This window comes from Etheostoma spectabile, chromosome 1 (genome assembly GCF_008692095.1).
Source record: "Etheostoma spectabile isolate EspeVRDwgs_2016 chromosome 1, UIUC_Espe_1.0, whole genome shotgun sequence".
Lineage (NCBI taxonomy): Eukaryota > Metazoa > Chordata > Actinopteri > Perciformes > Percidae > Etheostoma > Etheostoma spectabile.
Window position 1 is genome coordinate 14,976,703 of NC_045733.1, and position 11,142 is coordinate 14,987,844.

The 11,142-nt window shown below is 38.4% G+C and overlaps 1 protein-coding gene across 3 annotated transcripts in view; it reads right to left on the minus strand.

The window, feature by feature from the left end:
* pcdh9 (protocadherin 9) overlaps positions 1–11,142 on the minus strand; it is a 212,952-nt gene that overhangs the window by 156,302 nt on the left and 45,508 nt on the right. For 2 of the 3 annotated variants that reach the window (XM_032506543.1, XM_032506371.1), the window contains exon 3: positions 3,376–3,477. The exons of the other annotated variant lie outside the window; for it this stretch is intronic. In XM_032506543.1, coding sequence (XP_032362434.1) covers positions 3,376–3,477 — 102 coding nt within the window. The remainder of the gene's footprint in view (positions 1–3,375; positions 3,478–11,142) is intronic. 3 annotated transcript variants of the gene reach the window in all.

Consider the following 11,142-nt stretch of genomic DNA (forward strand, 5'->3'; position numbering starts at 1 on the left):
GGCCCACTAACCAAGGAAGAAAAAAAGTCCTTGCTTCTCGGCTCAGAGATCAAGTTGGTCTGATGAAAAAAAAAAACAGCTTCAATTCTAGTAACGCGCCGCCTTTTTCGGCAGTAACGGTACCGGCGTTATTAAGATGGGAAGAGTAATCGATTAGATTACTCGTTACTGAAAAAAGTAACGCCGATAGTAACGCTGTAATTTTAAAATGTCGTTATTCCCATCACTGCTCATCACATCTTACTTTTTAACACTAAAAAGATGGAGCTTAAGCTAAATTAATATCTTTCTAAATTGTTCTATAATCTTATTTGATATTGTGAATTAGAAAAAGGGACGTCATGTATCACAGTTAATTTTAGTGGCATACAGAAAACCCTCGAGGGCATACAGCTTTGATTGTTTTGCATTCCCTGCACGCCAATATTGTAATACATTTGGAAACGCCAGTGTTCCAGACACTGGTAATAAATATACATGGCAGTACATATATTGATCTCTATGAGTCTGGGGAACACGTAGTGAAAAACTCCCAATAAATCAGTGGGTCATATAGACTACAAGGTGACTTTTCCCAGTTTCTTAATGCATTTATCCTGGCGCAAAACAATCATTGTTGACGATGCAATTAGGTTGCACTGTGTTGTTACTAGTTCACATGATAAACTCAAGCATGCTTTCCAATCCACATGATTTTTGCATAAAATTAAACAAGTAATGGAGGGAAGGTGTCTGTCTGGCTAAGGACGAGTTAGCAGTTCACCCAGAGAACCATCAACTGTGGGGGGGAATCATTTCAGCTAGCTGTGCCTTTTCACGTTAGCTCTTGCCACTCTCCCAGCCCCTCCCTCACCAACTCCCGGATGCCCTACGAATGACAAAGGCAAGGAAATTATCGAACACCAATACAATGAAGCTGTCTGGTAACTTAATAGGGCTGCTGAGTAGGGGCACTGTGGCCATATTGCTTTGAGACGATAATGAGTCATCATTCCCTCGTGGGCTGGAAGAAAGGGGCCTCCTCTGTGGTAATAGTTTGTGAGCATTTGTGTGCGTGCATGCATGTGTTTGTCGTTGAGCTTCTTCAGTCCGGTGAGGCCCAATAACCAAACAGCACAGTGCTTGAACAAAGCCAGAGAGATCTCCTGTCGAATACCGCTTGGGAGAGATCTCTGAGAAATTCTGTTCATTAAATAAGGCTAAAGTCCAAATATTGACTTTGTAAGGTGAAGAGAGACACAAATCATACACTGTCCCATATATCATAGGTGTGTCAACCATTTATGTTTAGGGAATATGTCTTAGATTCATAAAAAGATAAAGATAAAAGTCACATTTGTTAATGGAAGTTAAAATGAATTCTGAGCTAATGAGAGAAACCGTACTTGCAGAAGTGACAAGGTGCTGTGTTTCCACCGGACTGGTACTCGTGAGAATATAATTTTAAATAAAGGGATATTCTCCTATTTATCTTAATTACCAGTGGGTTTTCCATTTACTGAAATCACACAAATTCAGGAACAATGTCTACAAACAGCTTCTGGACATAAAGAGGGTCCTAAGAGATACCATCTGATATATTTACATGTTGACCTACTGCATTTGTAGTTCTATAATAAATGTTCTGATGTATTTTCAAAGACTGGCGAGAGAGAAAAAGAGCGAGAAACGAAAAGGGGGAAAAGAGAGAGAAAATTAGAACATCAGTTTTTCTAACACTCTATTGTAGATCAGGCTGGCAGTGGACCATCACAGTAATGTATTGTGCAGTGCTTGCTTTCACTTTGTGCCCAGTCTACTATAAGTTGCAAATTTAACATAGTTTAACATGGCCTGAGGAGAGTATGTGTGGTTGTTTGGAGGGGCAGAAGAATATGGCAGGAAGAGGTCAAAAGGCATCTTGTGCTTGCAGCCATGGATGTATGAAAGAAGGGATGAAGTATTCAAACATGGCAGTCCATTTATTTCAAAGTAAGCTGCTCACCAAGCACATACAGAGAAATAAGTTTCAGTTTTCTACTCCCATTAAGCATACACATTGGAGTCTTTCTCTCAGTCTGTTGATCACAGCCCAAGGGAGATTGGGTAGGAGGGACCTCCCTTCCTTGTGTTTACATTGTGTCTATACCTCTGTCTTGTTAGCTTTACCCCAATTGCTGATGGTGGACCCAAGGGAGCACAACAGGTGATGAATTTTTAATGTAGGGAAATCTGAGACTACAACTAATGAGAATCTAACTACAAGACAAAAAATGTTATTAACTGGTTTCTTTCCTTTAGTCTTTATAAAAAAACCACAAATATATTAACTCCATCATGCCCTCAATGTCAACACACAATGTCAAATGCACAAATCAATAATTTGCAAGCTACGTTTGCATATTTATATGCTGTATGTACATAGTTTTTGCATTTTTAAGCTAGAGTTTAGCCCTTATTTGTTCTGTATATCACAATCACTCAGTTATAGGTCACACATTAATAACATAAGGGCAGCAGCAATAATAAATATGCTGAAAACAAAGACACACACATGGCTGACATAAAGCGTCTCTATTGACAACAACTCAAATCAATAACTCTCTATGGATTCACAAACGCCTGAGCACAGACCTTGAACTCAGATGGAGAAACCTCCAGGCCCAAGTTTTCCTGTGGAATATTCCACGCTCACAATTCAGAAATCATGAAGAATATATGTAGATACTAGGTATGGATAGAAAAACTATACAGTGGGTAGCACAGCTTCTACAGAAGAATCTCTAACTACCAGTGTGTGTAATACATGATTAGAAAATGTACAGACAGCAAATTACTCATGCATACTGAAAAGGCAGAACTATATGAACCTAGCACGGCTGTTTACAGTGGAGGCAGAATATGGTGAGACTACTAGTTTACAAGAAACCCTCCTCATGTTGATATGCTGTAGTCAGAGAGTAAGAAAAACTGACATCATTAAGATTCACCAGTGTGCAAGCAAAGCAACACAAGCAAACCTCCTCCAACCCCCAGATGACTATCAAGCACTGTGTTTTCTAAGCATTGAGGTAATGAGACAAATACATATTACTCAAGTAAAAATGGCATGGATATTAGCATCACATTAGGCCCTGAATTTAATGATCTTGTGAGTGCAATAGGTAACTAAGAGGCAAAATATATTTGCACAGTGTCTCATACAGAATAAGATGAAGTCAGGAATGAGAAAATGATACCACATCTAATAAATCATAACTTATCTAAGCATGCCATTGCATGGGATGGTGAAGGAAAATGACTGTACCACATATATTGAGTATATTAAAAGTAATGACTTGTGTTAAGTGAAAATATGGTGATCATTTGGTGAGAAATGGGACCATCAGTACTCACTAAAGGGGTGCAAGGGGTCCAATATTCAGGGTTCAGCTCGGCTCGCGGACGGAGGTCCAGATATTCAGGGTTCAGTTCAGTTCGGGCACGAGTTAATGTTCCCTTAATGGAAGATTGAAAAAAAAAGTCTGTTAGAATCTGTTTAGGCAAAGACGTCATTCATTTAGTCATCATTTTTATTAGACCTATTTTACTGCCCTCAAATGAGCTTGACTATGTACTGTCTTTACTGTCTTTTCATTTAATAAAAATACACCATTAGCGATAAATCATTTTCTATGATGACTAGATGACTAGTCACAGTAGAGTAATTTAAAAAATTGCCAACTCAACATTTTTCAACAAATTTCCAATGAGAATTCCAGTGAAATTAAGAACAAGTCATATTCCAAATGAGGTTAGAATCCAGTTTTCTTTTCCTGAGGCCCTATGGCCTAAATGACAGGCCAGTGGAATAGACAGAATCTGCTGGGCCCCATGAGGTCTATGATGTATACTGTAATTATCTGCTGATTCTCAAAATGGCTGTGTGTAATGAGGCTATGCTGCATGAAGACCCATGCATAAATCACTGTCTTTAACTGACTTCCAGATGACCAACAACAACACAGACTAAAAGCAGAGAGAAAGGAGGGAATGGGTTATCGGTGGCAGCAGTATATAGCACCCGACGTGTGCTTCTTATCAGCAAAGACCACATTTTTTGCAGAACTTGCTTACTTAAGACAGTTTTCTGTCTCCTAAAAATACTCAACTCAATTGCACTTATGCTCAGTTATTTAACAGCTGGGCTACCAATATATGAACTGCTTGCAGCTTTATTTAGCTATGCAGCACAGGTGGAGACTTTTACTGATGCTCTGTTAGTCTCAGCTATGCTGAATGGCAACATGCCAGTCAGTCTGTCAGACTGTCTGCTGTCATTGGAATGAAACTGACTCACACACACAACAAATAATCAGCTACCAACCACATCATATGAATGATTTGTCCATGCACATACAGGCTCAGTAAACTGTTGCTTGTAGGAGAATAGACCATACAGAAATGAGTGGATGGTAACATACAGATATATATATAAAGAATATACAGAATATACAGTTCAGCCAGATACAACAGTATCATCTTCACAAAGAATACTATACTAAATAATGAGAATATCTTTGTATTATGCTTGGTTGGAACATTGTCAATGGCAAACAGCAATGAAGAGTAGGAGTAGTTTGTCAATGCAACAAAGGCCATTAGAGCAACATCACACAGTGGTTATGTGTGCGATGGCAAGCGTCATTAAACTGAAAATATCATCTAATGTATTAATGTAGAGACCCTCCTTTTTCGGTTAAGAAAATTATTAAATAGCAGTTAGTTTTGTTAAGATTTTTGGTTAGATTAGAAATAAAAACAACCCACTAGCAAACATTTTTGGATTTCGAAGATATAATTATAAAGCCAAGATAAAAATGTGTGATTGTATTTTTCAAGCCTTGTGTCCTATTCAGGTTGCTATTAATAACACCGGTAAAAGTTAAGTTGATTTGCTGTTGTGACTTCAGCTGTAAGTCTTGCAATTTTAACATTATATTCCTATTATGTGTTAAGATAACAGTTTCTCTCACAAACTATACCAATTATTGGCAAAAGCTGAGGAAAATAGGTAAAAGCAGGGTAGAGCAACACTATGTAGGGATGCATCTTCTTAAGATATTCTACTTGCCTGTCAGTCTAATTAATGGCAGTCCTCCAAAAAGTGCTCAAAATGTGAGATTATTTATAAGTACCTAGCCAGAAAGAGGGGAAGTAAGAGCTTGCAACATTATAATTCAATCCGGAGAGACATGTTTGCAGATATGCAAATGAGGTTTATTACACAACTCAATAGAATTTACAAAGTCTTTGCCGATTAGACTCCATCGCTATATGAATAGTTTTGTATGTCTATACAGGGGTAGAGAACCATCAGACCCCCTGATGGAATCTAGACACTGGTGGTGGCGGCAAAGGAGCCCAAAGACCAGACCGAAGGAGGCTCCGGACCGGTCAGCTGGAGTAGATGACTGGACTTCTTTGCCTGCAATGAAAGCTGGATAGCACAGGAGGAAACGCATTTATTTAAAGCAGGGTTATGACTCTGTGATTGGCCCTTGCAATTTGTTTATGATTCTGATTGGTTAAGCAGGAAGGTGAACACCTCCACCAGCTGATTCTATTTAGGAAGAGAATATTGATTAAATTAGGTCTTCCTGAAAGAATTTACTCTGAGCTATATTTCAATCAGGAGAGACTAGTTGCAGACATGTGACAGTTAAAAAAAGTATATTTATTAAAGTAACAGCTGAACTGATTAGCAGTGCACCGATTAAAAGTTAGGTCTTCCAGAAAGAATTTACGCGGAGCTACATTTGATCAACAAATCCTCGGTTGCAGTGTTTGATCCTGTCGTGGCTGACAAAAAAAATAAGGTGCATAAATAAAAGAGGTGATTGAGATTGATTGAGTGCTGGCAGTGATATGATGTCTCAGTACACTTTCCATTAGCTGAAATGTAGAAATGTAGCAAATGTAGAACATTTTGGTTTGAAATGTTGCAGCAAAAGAGAAATTAAAGTTATGTTAGCGCAAAGAAAGGCTTCTACTTCTGCTTTCTGGTTCCAATCTTTCCTCTTTGTTTACCTGGATTTAATATTCAAACTGATATTTGGTCTTATTTTGAATTAAAAAACAACCAAGTGTAATAAAACCAAGCTCTGTCCAAGACAAACTGCTAAATGGCAAATAGTTGTGGTGTAGTGGTCTTTGGGGGGTACAATTGATTTGGTTTCCAATTTAATTTGAGGAGTAGTGGATGAAGAGACTGCTGAGGATGGCATGTCTGATGAAGAGTCCTACATTGAAAGTACTCAGGAAATGTACAGTGCCGTTGAGACAGTTGCATTACAAATGGAGAACAAAAAAAGACTGAAATTAAATCAGCAACATCATAATGAAGTCAGCCTGTGGACACTGACTTTTAGTAATTGTGTGGCTAGAAGGATGTTTCAAATTCATGCAGCAGTGGAATAAGCGTTTGATGAATACATTTTCAGATGGTGTGGGTGAGACTGGCATCCGTCAGGACCAGTTACATTACAACAGTCTGGACAAAAGAGCACCCTCCCAAAAAGAAACCGATTTTTCTTCTGTAGGAGATGCAGCTTCATGACAGGAATATATGGCACCTTGCATTTGTGTGGGAGGATATACAGTAACACATTTGCCTACTGCAATGTTCATTTCCCAAAGAATCCATTGTTCAATTCAAGACCAGGTTGAACATTATTAAAAAAAATAGCCACTTAGGACCATGGTGGACAGCAGGGATAGGAGGGGGCATTCCCAGACATCTTCAGAGAGTGCTGACAATTGAATGCACTGTTCTCATTTCACACATTCTGCTGAACAATTTTTGCTGAATGACAAGTCGTTCACAATTAAACAAACATGTACTAATACATGTAAAAGACATTTTACAGTTTTGGTTAACTTTTACAAGTATATGTGTGATTAGCTGAACAATTATTATTATTATTATTATTATTATTATTATTATTATTACTTTTCACCATTGCAATTCCTTAATTATGTTAATTATGTAAATACTGTATCATAACATTCCTTTAACTATGTAAATTCCGTACGTATCCACACTCCTTTTATTTCTTTATTTATGTTTCTACTCTGATATTTCTACTATTTGTGCAACGGCAATACAGAGTTTCCTTTCAGGAATCAATATAGTATTTCTGATTATGATTCCGATTCTGAATATGATCTCAAATTCCATTCTGTTACAGAGCTAGCACATTTCAATTGACAATGTTATTCAGGGCACGGCCAATTTAGAGTTTGCAGTTTATCGTAACTTCTAGCCAGTTAACTGCAGTAGGAAAGAGAAGCACATACAATGCACAGTGCTGTGAAATTGCAGTTATAAAAACTGAGCCACCATCCTTTGTACTGCACCAACCTTTGAGATAGAACACAATCAAGTTCATAGTGTGTCACAAAAATACCAAATAAGTACGAGTAGGAAAACACTTCACAAGCGCGTGGCATGTGTCATCATGAAGTTCAAAACTCTAAGCATTTGAACTGTAGCACTGGATTGACTGTTGTTGGCTGTGTGTTCGGGAGGGATGCACTTACAATTGTTGATGAGAATGCACTCACAGCTAAGTTGCTTTGGAGAAAAAGCATATTGTACAACAGCTGTTCAGTTAAAAACTGCATCTGTATTACAAACAATTAATGTAGTTTTGGATCACATTGGTAACTGTGAAGAAAATGAACTTTTATGACCAACATGTAAAGGTAAGAACAACATCATACTGATGCGAGTCTCAGAGGGCCTGTAAACCCACTGTGTTGAACGTGTCTGTATACTGTGGGCTGAGAAGATGAGTTTAATTAGGGGGATAAAACACACTTTAATCAGCTTTACCATTAGTCCACCCCTGCCAAGCCCTCCCAGTCACAGTAGACCTTTACTTCTGTTTAATTACCTTAGAGATACCAGTGTATGCACTCTTCATTTACATCACAGGACAACAATTGTTTCACAGCTAGTGTGTGTGTGTTTGTGTGTGTGTGTGTGTGTGTGTGTGTGTGTGTGTGTGTGTGTGTGTGTGTGTGTGTGTGTGTGTGTGTGTGTGTGTGTGTGTGTACTGCTAAGAAAGGAACATGATGTTTATCTTGTGATTAGTGGTAAGACACCAGAGGGAAAAGCAATGAATGGCGTGTTATGTGAATGACTCATCTCAGCTCTTTGACCATTATTTATTTACTTAGCTATTTATTTGCTTAACTCATCAAATCTCTATATTAACATGATAATTTCATTTTAATGACTAAAAACCATTTTTTCTCATGAAATCCACATGAGGATGGCAAATATAACTGGGAAATGGAGAGCCAACTGAGTGCAGTCGTCTGAACAGATGATATACAACGATGACCATATTACACTTATAATAGTGGTAATAGTTAACACTTACAGCACATTAAAATCTATCACAGCATTATCTGACTTGTCTCTTGAAATTGCCCAATACGGGTTAATATATGAAGGCAATAATCGCCCTGTGCTGGCACGGCTGTCTCTTTTTAAGCAGCCTGACTTACAGTCATAGCTGTGGTAATACAAAATGGGCCCATAAAGTGGTCCTGTGTGGGGAATCTTCCTCGTGACTTCAGATGGAGATCAGCTGAGCAGCATTGTATCTTATGCTTCAATCCAATCCCTTCATTATACCAAATAATTAGATTTAGTTGTTTAGGTTTTGTTTTTGTTTTTTTACATTTTGACCTAAAACACATTGAAAGGAATGCACAACAGGGGTGGGGGTGGAAGATTGTGTAATTTGGATGCAAGGAAAGGCAAAGTGTGCAAAGCAAAATGGGATGGAGGGAAGGAAATTGGTGAGGATTAGAAAATGAAAGCTCACAAGAGGGTGCTACTAACTTATTTTTTTTAAGCTGGTGAGATGGCTGGGCGAGAAAATCTGTGATTATTATTCTTTGATTTGCAAAGCTCTGCTGTGATTGGCCCTTCCTTTGGTGGCGGCATTAAACTTTATGTTTACGGGTTGCAGTGTTAAGCTCATTTTCACGCTTCCCATTCCACACACTAAGTATTGACATTCCATTTAAGTTGATGACAGAGAAGAGGGTATTTTATGACAGAAATGTAATGGAGTGCATGCAGCGGGTATTTCAGTAAAAAAAATATCACCCAATTACAAGGACATCTTTGCACAATTGCAGAGTTAAGAGGGTGTGCATGATGCACCTCTGCCTTATTCAGAAAGAACAAAGGGAGAGGAATTCATCTCAGCCCTCCGCCCTCCACTCCCTCTGCTGCATTAAAACACACACAAAAAGAATATTCTCTAATGAAAAGCAGTCTCTGTGAGTGTGTGCCGACAAACATTAATAAAGAAATTATGTTTGATATGATAATTAACTACATGAGTTTAAAAGTGCCCCTGTTACATGTAAATGAACACAGAGACAATGTTTAAAGTGTGTTCAGAGAGGGGGGGGGGAAAGAAATGTAATACTGTGGATTGTTAACATGGTTATTCAATGAAGGTGCTTTGTGAGCGAATGGAAAACAAATTAGGTTAAAGTCTTGTGACAAGATAAATAAAACCTTGATCAATTAAGTGGTTGAAAAAGACGGCCGTCCGGCACTCACTGGGGCCATTCTTGCTGTTACAGTTTCATTCTTGAGCCACGGAGAAGCATTGATTCCCCCTGGCACCCTGTCCTAGTCATTACAGTCGATGCTGAGGCCAACCCAAACGATTCTCAACAACTGCTAATGGCTTCAAGGAATTCAGTAGGACTTGAGGTGGAATTCTAATGAGCAGATTTTATAAAGTGGGGGTCCAAGGACGAGAAGGCAGAATGCTGCAGGTGGTCCAGAGAACACAGCGAATGCATTAACAAAGCAGTTTTCTGCCATTTCTGCACAGCTGGAACTTCTGTTCTAAGATGCTGAAATGAGATTGAGGTAATAAAGATGTCAGTTTGCAATAATTGTAACCTGAGTGAATGAACACGATCTGTTTTAAAAGCTGTTTTCCACCTATCAACAACGGAAAACTAATATGTGGCATCGAAGTTTGATGACACTTTTTTTCCCCTCTTTCTTATTTTTCTTCTTCGCCCTTCATCTATTCTGTAAGTGCGCCTTTCATCTCTCAAGCATAGAACTTTATCTCACTGGGGGTCTCTGCTGTGCTTCTGGCCTCAGAATAGTGTCTCCAAGAGAGTTCTACCAAAGGATCCATGTACAAAAGGAGAAGAAAGTTGCTGCAGAGCAGCACTTTTCCCCGAGATCAGTTGGGTTTCTAGTGGTGAGTCTGTTGTGCTCCTTTCTGACCATTACTTACTTTAGCAGACAATAGTTCTTGTTCGCTCCTCTTGAGAAAACAGTATTGTATTGACTATGTGTTTCTTTATTATCCCTTTTTTTTCCCACTGACTGGTATTTTCTTCCACATGAAAATAAACGTTATAAGTGCAAAAACATTGAGTAATTAACTTTGAGTTATCTTTGTTTGTTGGGATTCTGTCCATGGAAACCATTTATTAATTATAGGCTACATACACATTTCAAATAGTATCTGCTCTTTCAGGGCACTAACAGTCATTGTCACTGTTGGAAATCTTTCTCTTTTTTAAAAAAACAAAAATATGTAAATTTATGGAAAACCAAACCCCCTATTTTCTTTAAAATCAAATAGTTAAAGTTCGACATAAACAAGAAGGTGATCTTGTAAAATCCACTGAGTGTGTGATTGATAGAAACATAACACTCTGTTTCATTGTCAGAGAAGCGTGTGACAGCTTTTTTATACAACTCCACGGCCATCCTTACACAACACAGACATTTTCTGCCTGTCTCCTCCTGTATGTCTCTATCTGTCTGCTTCTGTCTTTGTTTCCCCTATAGTCAAATGTTCTTTGTTCATTCTGAAAGTACTGCTCCGCTTCAAAAGAGCTCAGCGAATTGAAGCTGTTGCAGTAAAAGTGCTACGTTTAAGTCTAACTATGCAGTACCCCTTGAGGCCAAGCAATGCTTTCACTCATATGCTTCCAATTTACAAGGCATAAGTCCACCTTTAGACCCACTCTACCCCACCCTATACAATCTAACACTGAACACTGGGATAGTTGGAAGAATTTAAAGCAGCCTATGTCCACAGTATTCAATTTTTGAGT